We start from the raw sequence: 22,500 nt of genomic DNA on the forward strand, positions 1-22,500 counted from the left end.
TTATTAATTATTGATATATATATATATATAATTTTATTATTAATTATTGATATACATATATATAATTTTATTATTAATTATTGATATATATATATATAATTTTATTATTAATTATTGATATATATATATATATAATTTTATTATTAATTATTGATATATATATATAATTTTATTATTAATTATTGATATATATATATATAATTTTATTATTAATTATTGATATATATATATATAAAATATAGTCATCCACAGAAAACTGTTTTCGTCATTTTATGACTCATCAGTGTGGCTAGTGAATATTTAAGCATCCCTTTTAAAGTAAATTGCCATGAACCTTTCCAAATATTTCAATACATCTAATTTGAGCTTTGTAGTGGATTTATAAAAAAAATAAATAAATCGTTGATTTTCGCTTCTAATCATATGCACATATGGTGAGAGATGGCAGCATTTTCTTGGGTTTTATTAAAAATATCAAATACTGTTTTTTTGAGTGGATTTAAAAATTAATCTTTTCAATGGATTAAAAATTCACCTTTCTCAGTGAATTAATTTTTTTGATAGCGATAAATGGAGGCGACATCAGAGATGCAAAGTTTCAACGACACTTGGTGCTTTTATTATACAATGATTTGGTGGGCAAATAAAAACCGTTCCATAAATTTTTTATGTTGGATATTAAACTCATAACTTCATTTCAAGACTCACTTGTTCAGTGAAAACCGATGATAACTATATATATATATATATATATATATATATATATATATATATATTAAATTGTAATTCAATGAATTTCAAAAAACTCTCATTGAAATGAAATGAAGTGGTTGAGTTTCATATCAAAGAATTTTTATTATTCTAAGCAAGACAAAGAATGTTTTAGAAAATTAATCTCCTTAACCTATAGGGTTTCGATGTCTACCATCTCATCAGAGGAGAGAAAATATTAGCAAATAGTTATAAAAGGTATGCACCCTATTTGCTAAAGTCAGTGAGACATGGAAAGTCAAAGTCAAAATAATACATTTATCAGAAGTCCTGTAGCAGGAGGATTTGTAGAAAAAGGATATGAATGTTTTTGTTGATCCAACTTGCTTGGTATATATAATATAAAGCTGAATGTGTGTGTGGTCACGAATAGGCTCCTATATGGTTGACTATTTTAAAAAACTGATTACATATAATGATAGAAGATGTATTGAGACACAGGAATGGGTATGTTTGATTTGGCCGAACGGTGGTTCATTAAAATTGTGGGGTCTGCATTCGCGCCTGGTCCACAAAGTATGGAAATAAAAAATTTAAAAATTAAAAAAAAAAAAAAAAACGTTTACAAGTGTTTTTGATATAGATGTACATAAGAATACTTTGATAAGTATGTTTTAACTTAAACAGGGATGGTATAATAAAATTGTGGGGTCTGTGTTCGCGCCTGGCCTCCATAGAATGGAAATAGGAACAAACTTTAATAAAGACTTTTCATATCTATCTGTGTAAGTATACTTTGATAATTATGTTTCAGTTTGAAGAAATATGGTATAATAAAATTATGGGGTGTTCGTTCGCACCTGGCCTCCATAGAATGGAAATATGTCACAAAGTTTAACAAGGTTTTTTAATATAGATCCACAGAATATTGTGATAAGTGCTTCAGTGTGAACAGGTATGGTATAATAAATTATGGGGTTTATCTATTTTATTTTTACTTTCATCATATTTTGCTTTGGTTTTTATACCTTCAAATTCAACCCAAATTTACAACCCTTCCTTTTCATAACCTATCATACTTTCATAAATCAGAGTCCATTTTCTGTAGGCTGTTTTTGAACCCAGTCAACGACGGGTACTTTTGCTAGTATATATATATATATTATATATATATATATTATATATATATATATATAGAGAGAGAGAGAGTTGAGGGAGTTTGTTTTCTGAGCATCTCATACTTAGACAAATGAATTCCGTTCGGTTAAACTTGAGTTTTAATTTGGTCGGACAAAGTATTTTAATTTGTAAATCTGAAGAAAATGAGTCACTTTGACTTTTATATAATAGTAGAGATACTAGCGGGACCTGTGGAAATTCCACAAGGGACTCATTCATTTATCTAAGCTAGCAGGGATGCCTGGCAAAGCCCAGTCATAAAGTAGGCATAAATATATTTTAATTCTTGCAGATTTCGTATCTATCATTATAGAGTTAATGTTCTATCGATTTTTATGTTATAAAGTTGCGATTTCAAAAATAGAAAAAAATATATCCATATGACCTGGGTGCATTAGCTTGAATCGAAACCGAAATAAAAACTTATGACAAAAATTATATGTATATATATAACTTGAGTTCCTTCAGTTATAATCAAAACCAAAACTTAAGAATTCTTGATAAAATTATTTATAAAAAAAATAAATGACTTGAGTGCCATCAGCTATAATCGAAATTAAAACCAAAACTTATGAAGAATTCTTGATAAAATTATTTATGACAAGAAATAGAAGAATGTAAGTGTGACACACAAAAGAACACATGCTATCGTATTAATATATAGATAAGTTGAATGCAAAATTGGAAAATGCATCAACTTGAATCGAAACTGACTCCCAAACTTATATATATATATACACAACTTTAGTTCCTGCATCTAAAACCAAAACTTATGAAGAATTCTTGGTAAAATTATTTATGACAAGAAATGGAAGTACATAACAATTAAATGACCTGGATGTAATCGTGACACAGAAAATAACACACACGCTATCGTATTAATAGTATGGATGGAGTACTGCTGCCACATCTGGGCAGGAGCTGCTAAAAACAGCCTATCCTGACTTAACAGAGTACAGAATAGACTTTGTGGTTTAGTGGGGGATGCCCTTTCTCTTCCTTGCAACCTCTCTCCCACAGAAGAGATGTTGCGAGCCTGTCTTTGTTTTATCCTTATTTCCATGACAGGTGCTCGTCTGAGCTCCAATCTCCCGACCCCCCTCGCCAATCTTTCACGAAAAACATCTGTCTAGCTGAAACTACTGTCAATAATTTTCCCCACTCTTTATCTATGCCTAAATCCAAACGTAGATTCCATGAGCAAAGCTTCTTTCTTAGAACTGCACGCCAGTGGAACTCTCTGCCGCTTGCCTGTTTCCCACCTGACTACAACTTGGACATCTTCAAGTCCAACATAAACAAACTCCTGTCAAACCGCCCCCTTAAGTAAGACACTCTATCAAAACGCCCAATACTAATGATTACTACAATACTATCTCATTGATTACTGTACACGCAATAACCCTTATCCCTGAGTGGCCTTCGGGCCTTGATAAGTGGTAACCCCCATGTAAAAAAAAAAAAAATGTAGATATGCAATATTATTTAAAATTTAATCACATACAACCATCAATTTGGCATTTACGAACGGTTATAACTATTGCTTATTTTATAGAATTATTTCACTCCAAACAAGACACAATGTCACTTGGACGTAAGTGGCTACTATTTGAGATCAAATCTAAAGGGACACTATGTAGGGAGTTGAGCAGCAAGATGTCTGTTCACATTACACTTGAACTTTTGCATGTCAGTACAGTCAGGGAAGCAGGTACCCGGGAAGGAATTCCAAAGTCTAGCAGTTCGAGGAAAGAAACTATTTGAGTAGAAGGTTTTTCAGCATCTAGAGATCTCTACAGTGTAGGGGTGGGATTTTGCTGCCGGACAGGTTAGTCAGAGATATTTACATCGAGGAAGTACAAATGCTTTGAGTTTGTCAGAGTACTTTCCATGGCTTGGAAATATTTCTAAAACAGGCATAGACATGCAATATTTCGGTGATGGGACAGAGGTTGGAGTTTGGTTGATAGTGCGGTACCTATTAGGTTGATAACACTTTTTGTACCCCTGTCTAAGAGTGAGAGACTAGTGATAAATGCAGTAGCCCTGATGTGGCAACAATATTTCACGTGGCTTTGTAAGAACATAGGATGCTCAAAAGTTTAACAATAAATAATTTATAACGTCTAAAGTAACAGTTCAGGAAGATCAAAATAAAGCTAAATAAATGATAGTTCTTTCTTAAATTTTTTCGTGAACGTTCATCACCCCTAACCCTGACCTATCCTGTCTTTATAGAGTTCAAAACCTGGTAGCTGATGACTTTTTTTCTCTGCAACTTTTTTCCTCACAGAAGAGACATTGCGAGCCTGTCACTGCTTTATCATTATTTTCATGACAAGTGCTCGTCTGAGCTCCAATCTATAGTCCCTCCCCCTGTTAAACTTTAACAAAACATTAATTTAGCTACAACTACTATCAACAATTTCCCCCACTCTCTATCTGTGTCCTAATCTAAATGCAAGTTCCATGAACAAAGTTTCTTTCCTAGAACTTTGTTTTATTTAAAGACGGTCAATGAATGAAGTTACTTTAATCAAATACAAAAAAAATTTGCAAGTCATTTGTGGAATGTCATCATCGACAACAATGGTCTTTATTTTAAGAATCATTGCTTTTGTTTTTTTTTTATCTGTGCAGAATAAATTATTTCATTTTGTACAACCGTTTCGCAGAGAATTCACACCCATGGGAAATCTCAAAATCTGGAGGAAAAAAAAGGCAAAATTTCAGTAAAAAGCAGAGAGCTCAAAAATTAAAATACACTCATGGGAACTTGGAAATTCACATAGAAATCCACTTTTTTCGGATTAAAAAAAAAAAAAAAGAAAGAATTTTGCTAAAAACCAGATAACTCAAGGTTTTGCTACCATACTTTTCCACATACAAAATACCTTCCAAAATATAATTTGAAGAAAAAGAAAAGATTCCAAAATTTTAAAGCACTAATTTAGAATTTTAATAGAAAAGAATTTTAATAGAATTCAATAGAATCTTAATAGAATTTTAAACTTGAAAAAAAAAAAAAAAAAAAAAAAGGTTGTCAAATCATCTTTCCATAAAAATAAACAAATAATCGAAATTACAGATTTTGGGTAAAAATACCTTCACCACATTTTAGAAGCATCTTTTTTTAATAGTAAGGGGAATGGAGGACCGGCTTTGCCCAGTCGTAAAATACGCTTAAAATATATTAGATTTCGATTTGAAATTTAAGTTAGGTTTTCTTACCATGGAAGATCAGATAAAAAAAACAAAAAAACATGGATTTATAAGACCAAGACATCCAACCTTGATCGCCCTTCAGGGCCTGTGGCACACTGGACAGAGATGTTGAATCTCTATGGTTCCAAGTGAGAATTGTCTGAAGATAGCTGTTTCAATCCTACCCAAAGTCGGCCAGAGGCTTGCTTGGCCAAAACGTAGTAAGATGACAACTATGGATGGCAGTAACTGCTGAGAATGCAGTTAGGAGATTTGGAGTTCCTATCCTGCCACGGTTACCATCTGACGAAGGCCAGAGGAATAGTTGGCCGAAACGTTGTGAAAACAACAACGACGAAAGATGCGGAGAATAGTTTGCAATAAATAAAATTAATAAATAATACTCATCCCAATAATGAATTCCAATTAAATAATATTTAGGTTTTCTAATTTAAAAAAAAATGAATTTTGACCAAAATTCTGAGTTAAGACACAGAGTAAAAAAAAAAAAGAGATCAAATATTTCACTAAAATGCGAAGAACTCAAATCTCTATTCAAATAGGTTTTAGGATATGGCATGAAAGCTTTATGTACAATTTATTTAAATTCGTTTTTTACTAAAATGTAATTTTCGAAAAGAAAAATATTTATTTAAATTAGTTTCTTACTAAAATGTAATTTTCGAAAAGAAAAACAAAAAAAAAAGATCCTAAATTTTAAAACAAATTTTATTTTAGAATTTATTGTGTTTTAAATTTTTGGAAACCTATTTGAAAGAAAAAAAAAATGTATACTAGCAGGCTACCCAGCATTGCCCAGTCGTAAAACATGCATAAATATTTTATTTCAATTCATACAGCAACTGAGACATGTGCATGCAAGTATTAGGTTATTTCTAAACCATTCACTTCTTGTAAGCAAAAAAAAAAAAAAAAAATTCTTGAACTGAGATTGAAATCAAAACAAAATCATTGAGTCAAATACAATAACCATTAGACCAGCTTGACACGATCTTTAAAAAGCGTTTTCAAACCTACTTATTCCTAACATAAGGAATCTGTCATGTGAACCATTCACACATGCACATTCGTGAAACAGTTGACAAACAGATAAAAATCCGATGACACCCATGTTCAAATTTTTTTTAATTCTTATCCCATAGCATTTTTTTTTTATTGGATGAAAATGGATTAAACAGTTTTTCACATGTCTGAATACCCTATATACCAAATTTCAAGTCTGTAGATCAAAAAATCTGTTGAGTATATAGGTTGAGAAGTGCCCTCACACACACACACTCACTTTTATAGATGTGTGTGTGTGTATGTATATATATATATATATATATATAAATAAATAAACCACAAGAACTTAATTGCTAAACCATCTTTCCTGTAATAATCGAAAAATTTGCGTCACTTACGATCAACCTCCACCACCCTTTACTTTACGATCGGCACGTCATAAGCGGCACACAATTGAAAATTTATTGTCACTTACCACCAACTCTTCTCCTGTCCTCGGGTCAAGGACTCGAATCATCTTGTCCTTTGTGGTGACCGCTACTCGGCTGCCATTGGGGCTGAAACTTGCCGACAGAATCAAATCTGGAAGTTCAATCTCAACCAACGCTTCTCCAGTGCCACAGTTCCAGACGAAGATCTTGTTATCGGAACCTGGAAAACAGATGAATGATAGATGAAACGAATCAGTTGCGCATCACTCTTGTGTCCAAAGATGAAAATCAAGATTTAAGTCTACTAAACCTTATGTCTAGAATCCATATTCTAACTTGGATCTAAATCCATATTTGTTTGACACATGACATAAAAAAAAACAAGGGGAGTAACTTTCCCAGAACTGCCCACCTGTGGAACACTCTTCTACTGGCCTGCTTCCCGGTTGAATACAACATGGTAGCCTTCAAGTCCAATGTAAACAAATTCTTGTTGAACCGTCCTCATAAATAATCAAATTCTTCCCTATTTAAACCATTAACAATTACTACACTACCATCTCACATTTATTAACTCTTATCCTCGAGTCGCTTTTGGACCTTGATATGTAGTGACTCCCAAATAAAAAAAAATGTATCTACGTAAACACCTACATATCTACTTATATATCTACCTACATACCTACCTACGTATCAACAACGTATCTACCTATGTAAGTACCTACATAGCTATCTACCTATCTATCTGATGATTGCAACGTCTTGTCAGACGAGTGCCACTCCCTCAGAAATTTAAATCCATGAGGATGCCTGAGGGAGTATCTATACAAATATGATGTTACAGAGTCTTAGCTTTGTACGACAGCTAAGTCTCTCTCTCGGTTCAAAATGTTCAGATCCAGCAACAAGCAAGAGCAAGATAGCCAGCAACAAATTAAACTGCAGACCAGCTTAATGCGGGTAATTGTCTTCCGCTTTATGGTTTTTTAAATCAGAGAGTTGCTTCTCCTAGAAAGGTTGCCTTCACCACGGCTTACGGGAGCCCTCTCCACCCCAATACACATATACACACACACAAATATACACCTATCTATCTACCTACCTAAGTACATACTTACCTATGTTGCCACTGCCCTATCGCAATTTTCTAAAACAGATCTTTTTTGTATATCAACTAAAAGAATACCCGTCCCAGGACAGGGAAAGTTAATTTCCTGAACAGTTTTGCATCACTTTTGTGTCGAAAGATGAAAATCAAGATTTAAGTCTACTAAACCTTATGTCTAGAATCCATATATTAATTTTCATGAAAATCCATATTTGTTTGGGACATATGACAAAAAACAAGAGAAGTAACTCAGTTTGAATATTTCAAAATGTTCTCCAGAATTTGCCTAGCAGTTTTTTTAGTCTTCATAAAATAATTATCTCCCCTGTTACCATATGAACTCTTCTGTTTCTTTTTTTTAGCAAAACTTTCAATTTTCACTAATTTTTTTTTAAAGACTAATTAATTTTCTTTCTTATCGTTTTTCATAATTTTTGGATATGTTCAGTATTACGACATGATAATTAAGTAGATAACATTGGTTTTACTTGAAATTCAATGTTTTGTAAACAATTCATTGTGCTCCCCCCCCTCCCGAAACAACTGACCAGTTAGGCCAATCAGCTCCACGGCTACCTCACCGTGTGGCACATCTCAACAGATGCAAGAGGACTCCCTTATCCATTCAAACTTACCAGCACTGAGAAGAATGTTATGCGCTGACGGGTGCCACACGACAATCCCCACACGTCTCTGATGCGCCAAAAGTTCTACAACAGGGTCAACCATGTTGGTCACAAGTCCACCATCAGGTATAAGCCATATTTTCACAGAACAATCCTCCGAAGCGCTCGCAATTATGTTATCATTGTGTGGACAAAAGGCGATATCCAGAACGGCAGCACGATGTCCGGCTACGAGGGGACAGTCCCTGGCGACACGACCAACCTGCAAAAAGAACAAATTGAAATTTTAGCAAATCAAACGAAACAAATGATAAAAATAGGATTTAAAAAGAAAAAACAGAAAGAGAGCAACAATGGATTAACAAGGGACAAAAAGATGGTAAAAAAATGGGTTGAGGAGACGGATAAATATAGATAAAAACAGGGGAGGGTTAAAAAAACGGGGGAGAGGGAGAAGGATTAAAAACGGTGGGAGAATGGGCAAGGATTACAAACGGGGGGGGAGAGAGGGGGAGAGAGGGAAGGATTAAAAACGGGAGAGAGGGGGGAAGGATTAAAAACGGGGGAGAGGGGGGGAAGGATTAAAAACGGGGGAGAGGGGGGGAAGGATTAAAAACGGGGGAGAGGGGGGGAAGGATTAAAAACGGGGGAGAGGGGGGAAGGATTAAAAACAGAGGAGAGGGGGGAAGGATTAAAAACGGAGGAGAGGGGGGAAGGATTAAAAACGGAGGAGAGGGGGGAAGGATTAAAAACGGAGGAGAGGGGGGAAGGATTAAAAACGGAGGAGAGGGGGGAAGGATTAAAAGCGGGGGAGAGGGGGGAAGGATTAAAAACGGGGGAGAGGGGGGAAGGATTAAAAACGGGGGAGAGGGGGAAGGATTAAAAACGGGGGGAGAGGGGGAAGGATTAAAAACGGGGGAGAGGGGGAAGGATTAAAAACGGGGGAGAGGGGGGAAGGATTAAAAACGGGGGAGAGGGGGGAAGGATTAAAAACGGAGGAGAGGGGGGAAGGATTAAAAACGGGGGAGAGGGGGAAGGATTAAAAACGGGGGAGAGGGGGAAGGATTAAAAACGGGGGGAGAGGGGGAAGGATTAAAAACGGGGGAAGAGGGGGGAAGGATTAAAAACGGGGGAGAGGGGGGAAGGATTAAAAACGGGGGGAGAGGGGGAAGGATTAAAAACGGGGGGAGAGGGGGAAGGATTAAAAGCGGGGGGAGAGGATGAAGGATTAAAAGCGGGGGAGAGGGGGGAAGGATTAAAAACGGGGGAGAGGGGGGAAGGATTAAAAACGGGGGAGAGGGGGGAAGGATTAAAAACGGGGGAGAGGGGGGAAAGGATTAAAAACGGGGGAGAGGGGGGAAGGATTAAAAACGGGGGAGAGGGGGGAAGGATTAAAAACGGGGGGAGAGGGGGGAAGGATTAAAAACGGGGGGAGAGGGGGGAAGGATTAAAAACGGGGGGAGAGGGGGAAGGATTAAAAGCGGGGGAGAGGGGGAAGGATTAAAAACGGGGGGAGAGGGGGAAGGATTAAAAACGGGGGGAGAGGGGGAAGGATTAAAAACGGGGGGAGAGGGGGAAGGATTAAAAACGGGGGGAGAGGGGGAAGGATTAAAAACGGGGGGAGAGGGGGAAGGATTAAAAACGGGGGGAGAGGGGGAAGGATTAAAAACGGGGGGAGAGGGGGAAGGATTAAAAACGGGGGGAGAGGGGGGAAGGATTAAAAACGGGGGGAGAGGGGGAAGGATTAAAAACGGGGGGAGAGGGGGAAGGATTAAAAACGGGGGGAGTGGGGGAAGGATTAAAAACGGGGGGAGTGGGGGAAGGATTAAAAACGGGGGAGAGGGGGAAGGATTAAAAACGGAGGAGAGGGGGGAAGGATTAAAAACGGGGGGAGAGGGGGAAGGATTAAAAACGGGGGGAGAGGGGGAAGGATTAAAAACGGGGGGAGAGGGGGAAGGATTAAAAACGGGGGGAGAGGGGGAAGGATTAAAAACGGGGGGAGTGGGGGAAGGATTAAAAACGGGGGGAGTGGGGGAAGGATTAAAAACGGGGGGAGTGGGGGAAGGATTAAAAACGGAGGGGGGAAGGATTAAAAGCGGGGGAGAGGGGGGAAGGATTAAAAACGGGGGAGAGGGGGGAAGGATTAAAAACGGGGGAGAGGGGGGGAAGGATTAAAAACGGGGGAGAGGGGGGAAGGATTAAAAACGGGGGAGAGGGGGGAAGGATTAAAAGCGGGGGAGAGGGGGGAAGGATTAAAAGCGGGGGAGAGGGGGGAAGGATTAAAAACGGGGGAGAGGGGGGAAGGATTAAAAGCGGGGGAGAGGGGGGAAGGATTAAAAACGGGGGGAGAGGGGGAAGGATTAAAAACGGAGGAGAGGGGGAAGGATTAAAAACGGGGGAGAGGGGGGAAGGATTAAAAACGGGGGAGAGGGGGGAAGGATTAAAAACGGGGGGAGAGGGGGAAGGATTAAAAACGGGGGGAGAGGGGGAAGGATTAAAAACGGGGGAGAGGGGGGGGAAGGATTAAAAACGGAGGAGAGGGGGGAAGGATTAAAAACGGGGGGAGAGGGGGGGAAGGATTAAAAACGGGGGAGAGGGGGGGAAGGATTAAAAACGGAGGAGAGGGGGGAAGGATTAAAAACGGGGGAGAGGGGGGAAGGATTAAAAACGGAGGAGAGGGGGAAGGATTAAAAGCGGGGGAGAGGGGGGGAAGGATTAAAAGCGGGGGAGAGGGGGGAAGGATTAAAAACGGGGGAGAGGGGGGGAAGGATTAAAAACGGGGGAGAGGGGGGAAGGATTAAAAGCGGGGGAGAGGGGGGAAGGATTAAAAGCGGGGGAGAGGGGGGAAGGATTAAAAGCGGGGGAGAGGGGGGAAGGATTAAAAGCGGGGGGAGAGGGGGAAGGATTAAAAACGGAGGAGAGGGGGGAAGGATTAAAAACGGAGGAGAGGGGGGAAGGATTAAAAACGGAGGAGAGGGGGGAAGGATTAAAAGCGGGGGAGAGGGGGGAAGGATTAAAAGCGGGGGAGAGGGGGAAGGATTAAAAACGGGGGGAGAGGGGGAAGGATTAAAAACGGGGGGAGAGGGGGGAAGGATTAAAAACGGGGGGAGAGGGGGGAAGGATTAAAAACGGGGGGAGAGGGGGGAAGGATTAAAAACGGGGGAGAGGGGGGAAGGATTAAAAACGGGGGAGAGGGGGGAAGGATTAAAAACGGAGGAGAGGGGGGAAGGATTAAAAACGGAGGAGAGGGGGGAAGGATTAAAAACGGAGGAGAGGGGGAAGGATTAAAAACGGAGGAGAGGGGGAAGGATTAAAAACGGAGGAGAGGGGGGAAGGATTAAAAACGGGGGGAGAGGGGGGAAGGATTAAAAACGGGGGAGAGGGGGGAAGGATTAAAAACGGGGGAGAGGGGGGAAGGATTAAAAACGGGGGAGAGGGGGGAAGGATTAAAAACGGGGGAGAGGGGGAAGGATTAAAAACGGGGGAGAGGGGGGGGAGGATTAAAAACGGGGGAGAGGGGGGAAGGATTAAAAACAGAGGAGAGGGGGGAAGGATTAAAAACGGAGGAGAGGGGGGAAGGATTAAAAACGGAGGAGAGGGGGGAAGGATTAAAAACGGAGGAGAGGGGGGAAGGATTAAAAACGGAGGAGAGGGGGGAAGGATTAAAAGCGGGGGAGAGGGGGGAAGGATTAAAAACGGGGGAGAGGGGGGAAGGATTAAAAACGGGGGAGAGGGGGAAGGATTAAAAACGGGGGGAGAGGGGGAAGGATTAAAAACGGGGGAGAGGGGGAAGGATTAAAAACGGGGGAGAGGGGGGAAGGATTAAAAACGGGGGAGAGGGGGGAAGGATTAAAAACGGAGGAGAGGGGGGAAGGATTAAAAACGGGGGAGAGGGGGAAGGATTAAAAACGGGGGAGAGGGGGAAGGATTAAAAACGGGGGAGAGGGGGAAGGATTAAAAACGGGGGGAGAGGGGGAAGGATTAAAAACGGGGGGAGAGGGGGGAAGGATTAAAAACGGGGGGAGAGGGGGGAAGGATTAAAAACGGGGGAGAGGGGGGAAGGATTAAAAACGGGGGGAGAGGGGGAAGGATTAAAAACGGGGGGAGAGGGGGAAGGATTAAAAACGGGGGGAGAGGGGGAAGGATTAAAAGCGGGGGGAGAGGATGAAGGATTAAAAGCGGGGGAGAGGGGGGAAGGATTAAAAACGGGGGAGAGGGGGGAAGGATTAAAAACGGGGGAGAGGGGGGAAGGATTAAAAACGGGGGAGAGGGGGGAAGGATTAAAAACGGGGGAGAGGGGGGAAGGATTAAAAACGGGGGGAGAGGGGGAAGGATTAAAAACGGGGGGAGAGGGGGGAAGGATTAAAAACGGGGGGAGAGGGGGAAGGATTAAAAACGGGGGGAGAGGGGGAAGGATTAAAAACGGGGGGAGAGGGGGAAGGATTAAAAACGGGGGGAGAGGGGGAAGGATTAAAAACGGGGGGAGAGGGGGAAGGATTAAAAACGGGGGGAGAGGGGGAAGGATTAAAAACGGGGGGAGAGGGGGAAGGATTAAAAACGGGGGGAGAGGGGGAAGGATTAAAAACGGGGGGAGAGGGGGAAGGATTAAAAACGGGGGGAGAGGGGGAAGGATTAAAAACGGGGGGAGTGGGGGAAGGATTAAAAACGGAGGAGAGGGGGGAAGGATTAAAAACGGGGGGAGAGGGGGAAGGATTAAAAACGGGGGGAGAGGGGGAAGGATTAAAAACGGGGGGAGAGGGGGAAGGATTAAAAACTGGGGGAGAGGGGGAAGGATTAAAAACGGGGGGAGAGGGGGAAGGATTAAAAACGGGGGGAGAGGGGGAAGGATTAAAAACGGGGGGAGTGGGGGAAGGATTAAAAACGGGGGGAGTGGGGGAAGGATTAAAAACGGAGGGGGGAAGGATTAAAAGCGGGGGAGAGGGGGGAAGGATTAAAAACGGGGGAGAGGGGGGAAGGATTAAAAACGGGGGAGAGGGGGGGAAGGATTAAAAACGGGGGAGAGGGGGGAAGGATTAAAAACGGGGGAGAGGGGGGAAGGATTAAAAGCGGGGGAGAGGGGGGAAGGATTAAAAACGGGGGAGAGGGGGGAAGGATTAAAAGCGGGGGAGAGGGGGGAAGGATTAAAAACGGGGGGAGAGGGGGAAGGATTAAAAACGGAGGAGAGGGGGGAAGGATTAAAAACGGAGGAGAGGGGGGAAGGATTAAAAACGGGGGAGAGGGGGGAAGGATTAAAAACGGGGGGAGAGGGGGAAGGATTAAAAACGGGGGGAGAGGGGGAAGGATTAAAAACGGGGGGAGAGGGGGAAGGATTAAAAACGGGGGAGAGGGGGAAGGATTAAAAACGGGGGAGAGGGGGAAGGATTAAAAACGGGGAAAAGTTGGTTGGTTGGTTGTTTTACAGCATATCAACCCTTTTCAGGTTATTTAAAGCCGAATTCAGTTATTTTGGAAACAGTATTCATGTTGCATCCAGTTATTTTGTAGAAGGTTTTTATTCTTTAGGCTTTTTGTATCTTCAATCGCTAGTTTGTAGTGTTTGGTTTGGTTGAGAAACGGGGAAGTGGAAGAGGGATTAAAACCGGGGAGTGGAAAAGGGATTAAACGGGAGGGGAAGAGGGATTACAAATGTGAGCGAAAAGAAAGATAAGAATGTGGAGGGGAGAAAAGACAGATAAAAGAGGATGCATAAAAGGGGGGTGGGGTGAATAAAAGAATCTCTTCGTACATATTTTCCTTGCATTGAAATTCTTCCGGACAAATATTTGGCTTTCACATGTAGCATTTTTTTAATTTTATTTGGATTGAAATTATTCTGGGAGTACACAACTTTGATGGCAAAAAGGTGGAATTTGATGCAATATTTTTAAAAAAAACTGTTTGGCTTCGTCAAAGCTGAGGAAATTATCTCCCCCCCCCCTTAAAAAAAAAAACTTCCAAGAACGAAGCTTCTGCTCACCAACTCTGAATCTAATGGACGCAGAACTCTTAAGTGAAGTTGGACATTGCTGCGGACTTTACAGAAACACGAAAGTGTTCAAGATTAATTTCATTAAGTTTTTGTATTGAATTTCAAAATCATACGAACTTATTTCTGTTTGAGTGCTGGAAGCCAGGGTTGACTGGAGAGTGCCAAAGAGAGTAACTTGCATCTTAATGATTGGATCATCGGATTTTAAGATCCAGAAATCTTAACTGCCGCTCAATACGCCTTGAAGGTTACACGATACAAGCTGGGAAATTGCAAGTGAGATGTGAAAAGCAGTGGTTAAGACAAACGAAGTCATGCGTAAGGACAGCCGCTCACAACTCAACACCGTCCACACCAGATAGTTGAAGCTCTTTGATCATTTAATGCAGATTGCTTGGAAAAATGGTTGATGTTAGAAAAAATTGCCGGAAAAAAAGAGTAGAGGAAAACAACAAAGTTCACTAAACATCTCAACAAGGTCCCTGGAAACACGACTCATCAGAAATACTGAATGCAGAAAGGATGGGATAGCCGTGATCATTGATGTTTGCAATAACAAACCTGAAACCTGAAGAAGTAGTAAAATGCAATGGATAGCGGTTTCTGTCTGAGAGCAACCCTGGACAACTGGAAAATACTGAAATATTGAAAAAGAATAAATTTGCAGATCATCGGATTCCAAGATTTGGAAATCTTAACTGCAGCTCAGTACACCTAGAAGGTTGTGAGATACGAGCTCAGGAAATGCAACGGAGATGTACAAAGCAATTGTTATAAGGAAAAAATCGTAGTCGGCATTCGATGTTCGTGTGTACGAAGTTTATTGTTAATGATCGTGGTGAATGCTGGGCGCAGCTTCTTCAGCAAAAGAGATGCGTTTTGAATTCTGAGAATCAATTATTGGTCAAGTTATGACTTTTTTTTTTTTTTTTTTTTACATGGGGGGTACCACTTATCAAGGCCCATGGGCCACTCGAGGATAAGGATTAATGGGTATACATTAGTCATTGTGATTTTAGCGTAGTAAACATTAGTGGGAATTTTGTAAATTGGATTACTTAGGGGGACGGTTGATCAAGAACTTGTTTACATTAGACTTGAAGACAATCAGATTGTAGTCAGCTGGAAAGCAGGCAAACGGAATAGAGTTCCACAGGCGTGCATTCTTTTGCAAAATTTATGTCAAATTTATTTGGAACATGCTATACATACAGATACATACTAACATAAGTACAAAACATATACACACACACATATTCACACATGTACATATAGATATAGATATGCACACACGCACACACACATCACAATAATTCACATACAGATATATGCACAACACATTAATACAACACACGCAAACCTACACATTATATGGAATAAGTCAAAGCATCATCATAATAGCAACCTTGATTGAAGTGAGTGTTCCTAATGATGGAGGTCTGAAAGAGAGAAACAGACCAAATATCAATGTCTCGGGCATGATATGAAAAGAAACTGGAATCTTATAGAGATATCGATCATACCAGTTATCATAGGTGCCACAGGACTTATGAAGAAGAACCTGAAGTCCTACCTAACTAATATTCCTGGTGAACCAAGTGCAAAAGAAATCCAGACAATTACACTTAAGGGAACAGTGAGGATACTAAAAAGAGCTCTCAGTTGGTTTCAATGTCTTTGTTTTATCATTATTTCCATGGCAAGTCGTCTGAGCTCCAATCTCTCGTCCTCCCTCGCCAATCTTTCACGAGAAACACCCTTCTGGCTGAAACTACTGTCAATAATTTTCCCCACTCTTTATCTGTGCCTAAATCCAAACATAGATTCCATCAGCAGAACTTCTTTCTCAGAACTGCACGCCAGTGGAACTCTCTTCCGTTTGCCTGTTTCCTACCTGACTACAACTTGGATGTCTTCAAGTCCAACATAAACAAATTCCTGACAAACTGCCCCTTTAAGTAAGACACTCTATCAAATCTCCAATACTAATGATTACTACAATACTATCTCATTGATTACTGTATACGCAATAACCCTTATCCCTAAGTGGCTTCCGGGCCTTGATAAGTGGTGACCTCCATACAAAAAAAAAAAAAAAAAAAAAAAAAAAAGCAGGGCAATGCTGGCAGCTGATTTGGCTGCCCCATACCCAACATTACAATCTTCAAATGAAGAAACAAAACAAGAAAAAACAATCATATTCATAAACACACACAAATGCACAAGCACATTCACAAACGCACACACATTCACACACAACGTAAATATTCACACACGCATACATACACACACACACACAGCACAAATATTCACCAACACAGACAGGCATACAAGATGGCTAAAAATAGCACGTGTACATATAAAGTTCGAAGCATTTCTCCCTTTGCTTTTTACTACCTGCTGAACGGTACCCCAAGCTTTTTTTTTTTTTTTTTTGACTGACCACCCCCACCCCAAGTCTGTCACTCCCCCACCTTCACGCAAATACCAACGCTCAGCTTCCTGAAATAGAAAACACTTCCGCCATCATCTCAGTCTCACGTCTATAGTTAGAAACCCAGGAATTGGTTGGTAAGGCGGGCAGCACCGGTAGTCAGCCGTTTTGGCGGAGGTTTATTTCCCCGTTTTCCTCTTTATTCGGTAGGGTGGGTGGGCGAGGGGGACACACATTACCCCTCTCTCCTCCTTGGTATGTTTCGTGCTGAGAGAGAGAGAGAGAGAGAGAGAGAGAGAGAGAGAGAGAGAGAGAGAGAGAGAGAACCACTACCCTACAACACCGTTTACTGCAAGAGGCTTTTCTCTATTCCATCACGAAACATTTAGCTGTTGTTTTGCATTTAGGGGGTGGGAGTATGTAGGATGCAAACGGAAATGGAAACATTGAGGATATTTATATTAACTGAAATTTCGAAGTACTTTCAGATTGTAAAATTAAAGTCCATATAAATATTAGTATCAATATTTATAAGGCAATCCCAATCAGATAAAAAAAAGTTCAATATATAAAATAGAGCAATAGTATAAATGAAAATTTGAAATTAAATTCTGTAAATTAAAAAAATTTCCGACAAATTTATTATTCAACAACGAGTACAAAATTTAAAGTTATTCAGAAAAAAAAAAAAAATTTCATTCATTTTAATATTTGTTGGAACGCTACAGAGTTTTTGATAGGCCAATATTCTATTATAATTTTAATATTTTTAACATTAATTTTTAAAAAAATATTAAATGTATGTATATCATAATTTAGTAATTTAAATTTTATGAGGTGAAATGGTTTAATTTCAAATCTAAAATTTTTATTAAAATGCAAGACAAAGAATACATTTCAATAAGTATATCTCCTTAACCTATAGGTTTTCGATGTCTACCCATCTCCTCAGAGGAAAAAATATTAGCAAATACTATAAATGGTTTAAACCTAATTTGCTAAATGTAATAAACATAGAAAATCATAATTAAAAGTTTTTAAAGTTTTCAAATCAGAGTAAGGAAAATTATATATTGGTTCAGAATGGAAAGGGTATTGAACTTCATATCCAAATTGAATGATAAATCCTGAAGTGAGAGTATTTGGTAGCAGGGAAGTAAAAGGATACTATGCATATCGTAAATCTTCCATAAGGCATAAAGGTAACAATCCAAAGTAGGCATGATTCCTTGGTAACTCTTTTGGTTCAATGAGATATCTGGTAAATATTTTATTATATCAATCCGGTGAAGATATTTTTTTAATAAACATATTTTTTTTTTTAAGTTTTTTAATATACAAGTTTCATAATCCTCTCCATTTTGTGAATAAAAACACAATTTCCAGAGACAGATGAAAGAAATGAAAGAAAAGAATTGCTTAACAAAGCCAAGCAAAATAGACATAAAAAAAAATGTGTGATTAAAATTATGTTTATGAATCATATTTATAAATCAGCACCAGTGAAAAAAAATTATCCAATTGAATTCTTTTTCTAAAATTTGAAAGGGTGATAGTGGGAGAATCGAATTTGAATGGATGAAGAAAAAGAAGAAACGAAAAAGGAAGAGAGAGAGATAGAAACAAAGGGGCGGGGAGAAATTTTCATTTGCATACCAGTAGATCTATTGTATTACATTATTCTGAATATATATATATATATATATATATATATTTGTAGTCATCAACATACAGCCCTATTTCGTTGTATCACAACTCATTAGTGCCGCTAGACTAGCACCTCTCTCAAGCCAAGGATCGAACCTAGAACCATCGTGTTGACAGTTGGCAGTTCTACTCCTTGACCACGGACGCAATGCCTGCAAGTAATCTGTCCGAATGTCTATTTAAACAAACATCCGTCCGCCACTTGTACAGTGCTCAAACCGCTTGTTTGTAAACAAACCTCGAGCTTCGCATTTTTCAGCCAAATTAAGTAGCAAGTGAGATTATTTACAACAGTGCTCAACCCAAAGAGAGGGGGGGGGAGGGCTTTAAAATATATTTGTAGTCATCGACATACAGTCCTGTTTCGTTATATATACACACTAGCAGGGAGTCCCCACGTCAGTAGATCTATTGCATTACATTGTTCTGAAGTATATATATATATATATATATATATATATATATATATATATATATATACACGTATATATACATACATACATACATACATACATACACACACACTAGCAGGGAGACCTCACGTCAGTAGATTTACTGCATTATTCTAAAGAATGTGTGTGTGTATATATATATATATATATATATATATATTCAGTAAATGTCATCTAGCAAGCTTAGCAGAATAATTTTATTTATTTGTGGAAATATTACAATTTACAATGCAATTTTACCCAAACTGCGCTTCATCAACTACACCATACATGCACACACACAAACATTAAATCAACTACACCATATGCGCACACACACAACACACAAACATTAAATCAACTACACCATATGCGCGCACACACACACACAACACATAAACTTTAAATCAACTACACCATACATGCACACACATCATATAAACTTTAAAAACTCTCCATTTGTTTGGATTATACCTTTCTTCATTATTTTTTTTTTATTACATTTTCACCCCAAACAAGAGATAATGCCACTTTGAAGTAGGGGGCTACTATCAGGGACATAAGTCGCAAGGATACTATGTAGGGAGTTGAACAGCAAGATGTCTGTTCACATTACACTTGAACTTCTGCATGTCAGTACAGTTGGAGAATCAGGAACCTGGAAGGGAATTCTAAAGTCTAGCAGTTCTAGGGAAGAAACTATTAGAGTAGAAGACTTTTTAGCATCTGTAGGGGTGGGACTTTGTTGCTTGTCAGGTTTGTCAGGGGTATTTTTGTCGAGGGGATACAAGGGCTTGTAGTTCATCAGAGCATCCACCATTAAAATACTTGTAAAACAGGCAGAGGGATGCAACATTTTGTCAATGGGACAGTGGTTGAAGCTTAGATGACAGTACAGGAACTATCAGGTTGGCGACTCTCTTTTGGACCCTCTCTAGGAGTGAGAGACAAGTAGCAGATGCACCAGCCCAAATATGGCAACAATACTCCATAGATGGACGAATGGTGACCTTGTAGAGGTACAGGATACTTTTTTTTTTTTTTTACATAGGCATCATCACATTATCAAGGCCAAGAGGCCACTCAAGGATAAGGGTTAAAGAGTGTACAGTAGAAATTGGACAATATAGTAATCATTAGTAATGAAAATTTGTTAAATTTGATAACTTATATGGAACGGCTCATCAAGAACTTATTTACGTTAGACTTGAACACAACCATATTGTAGTCAGCCGGAAAGCAGGAAAACGGAAGACAATTCCACAGGCGTGCAGTTCTAAGAAAGAAGCTTTGTTCATGGAATCTACGTTTAGGTTTAGGCACAGATAAAGAGTGGGGGGAATTATTGATAGAGTTTTCAGATAGACGAGTGTTTCTTGTGAAAGTTTGGCGAGGGGGGACCATAGATTGAAGCTCAGTCGAACACTTTCCATGAAAATAACGATACATCAGAGACAAACTCGCAACATCTCTTCTGTGAGATAGAGGTTGCAAGGAAGAGAAAAGGACATCTCCTACGAGGCTACGAAGTCTATTTTGAACTCTATCAAGGCAGGACAAGTTCTTTCTAGCAGCTCCTGCCCAGATGTGGCAACAGTATTCCATCCTTGGATGTAGGACAGTAGAGAGAGCCTACCTTCTTCACAACAGCCTTGGCAATGCTCTCAATATATCTATTCTAATTCATGTTCCCTGTGAACGTTAAGCCGAGGAGTTTGAGTGAAGTATTTTCAGATAACGAGTCTTTGGCCACAGCTATTAGTGGTTGAGAAGTTTTCTTGTAATTATTAAAGGAAACGCACTTAGTCTTGGCAGCGTTGAACGTTGCCATCCATTTTTGTCCCCATTCCACTACAGATGGAGGCTTTCCTCTACGGTTTCATTGCCTTGGATTTTACCATTGTGCCTATTTTTTGTCATTGACTCTAACTACACTATGAAATATCCATTTTTAAACTTGACTTCACAGGGCTCTATGAACAAATTTATCTTTAGATGACCTTTGACAACTAAATATTTTCGTTTACTAGCCAAATAGAAAAGTTACTAGCCAAACCTACATGATTTTTGGAATATGACATCTTCGTTCTGTGATGATTGTGTACATAATAAAGTTTTTTTCGTATTCTTTTTAATAATTGTAATTCTAAATATACAACAAATTTTATGTTGATACTTGAAGGCATACACATTCTAATTTATTCAGATTTTTTTTTTAACAGCCTTTTTATTCTATTAAACTTTTATTGTTTAAATAATTTAACTTTGTTCGTTTTATTAAAAAAAAAAAAAAAAAAAGTTGAAAATATATTTTTCATTCAGTAATGAGCGTTGGAAGATTGTCAGTGAAAGAAATGCAATCGCCAAAAGATGAACGTTTTATTATTTCTAGTCGACATTTTGAAAAATCATTCGCAAATGCGACCGTTTCACTCGCAAAGTAGAGCCCTGCTTCATGCAAGCTTCTTAGTTTTCAATCTATGTGCTAAATAACAAAATTATAAACATTATTTTGATAAGACATTTCATCTAATGATAAAAGATATTTATTGAAAACCCATGGATAAAGAAAAAAAAACTTTAATAAAACTGCTTTACTTCGGTATTGCTTCTTTTTTTTAAAAAAGTGGCAAAGAATGTGGATTCCATTTATGTATAATAAAGTTGTTAAAATGTATTTTTTTGATAACTAATTTATTTTTAAAATCTTCCGGATTCATTGGCACACCTTGCATAAAGGACAAAAAGTACAAATTTCAAGATGTTGTCAATCTTACAATTTATTTCTTTAAGCATGTTAAAAATGTTCAATTCTTGACAGCACCTGTTTAGTAGCACAAAATCATTCATGTAATTATTACGTCAACTTTTGGCATTTATGGTATAACTAAAAGAAAACAATTGCACCTTCCCTTCATTACTCAAGATGCAGATCAAAATAAGCATAAAAACGGAATGAAAGCAACCCCCCCCCCGAGCAAGGCTGGGTAATACTGCTAGTATATATATATATATATATATATATATATATATATATATATATATATATATATATATAGCCAGTAGAGTTTAGTTTCCTAGAAGTACATCCAATGAAACAACATGTGTCTACCAAAATAGTGCTCAATGAGTGAACAGAGCAGGTATATTAATTTTATTTATACAAACATTAATGGCTACATATGTGCATACATGTTTCTGTAATCACCCACGTTGATTCTTGGCCTGAAGACGTAATCCCCCAACGTGGGTGATTACAGAAACATGTATGCACATATGTAGCCATTAATGTTTGTATAAATAAAATTAATATATATATATATATATATATATACACACGTTTTATTTTTTATTACCATATTTTTCTGTTAAAGTTACATTATTGTTTCAGCTACCCGGACATTTTTTTGGCCGTCTGTAGCTTCCTCAGACTTTTACAGAAACGTTCGTTATGATGAAATGAAAGGGAGAATTCAAAGAAACTAAAAGAAAACACAATTGCAACTCCACTTCCAATTTTCAGATTTTGTAACCATGCCGATATTCCTTTATTTTCTTTTAAAATTGATGAGTTCCTCTTCCTCTGATGAGTTAAGGGCGAAATAAATTCAAAAATTGAAATAATCATTCCATGAATGATTCTGCACTACGAAA

General features: G+C 38.7%; 1 protein-coding gene across 7 annotated transcripts in view; it reads right to left on the reverse strand.

The window, feature by feature from the left end:
• Positions 1 to 22,500, reverse strand: part of LOC145269867 (coronin-1C-like) — a 251,675-nt gene that overhangs the window by 47,884 nt on the left and 181,291 nt on the right. For all 7 annotated transcript variants that reach the window (XM_080125601.1, XM_080125597.1, XM_080125602.1 and 4 more), the window contains exons 3-4: positions 8,295 to 8,547; positions 6,596 to 6,771 (exon numbers count right to left, since the gene is read on the reverse strand). In XM_080125601.1, coding sequence (XP_079981727.1) covers positions 6,596 to 6,771; positions 8,295 to 8,547 — 429 coding nt within the window. The remainder of the gene's footprint in view (positions 1 to 6,595; positions 6,772 to 8,294; positions 8,548 to 22,500) is intronic.

Source organism: Euprymna scolopes, chromosome 45 (assembly GCF_053919585.1).
Source record: "Euprymna scolopes isolate OS-2025 chromosome 45, ASM5391958v1, whole genome shotgun sequence".
Lineage (NCBI taxonomy): Eukaryota > Metazoa > Mollusca > Cephalopoda > Sepiida > Sepiolidae > Euprymna > Euprymna scolopes.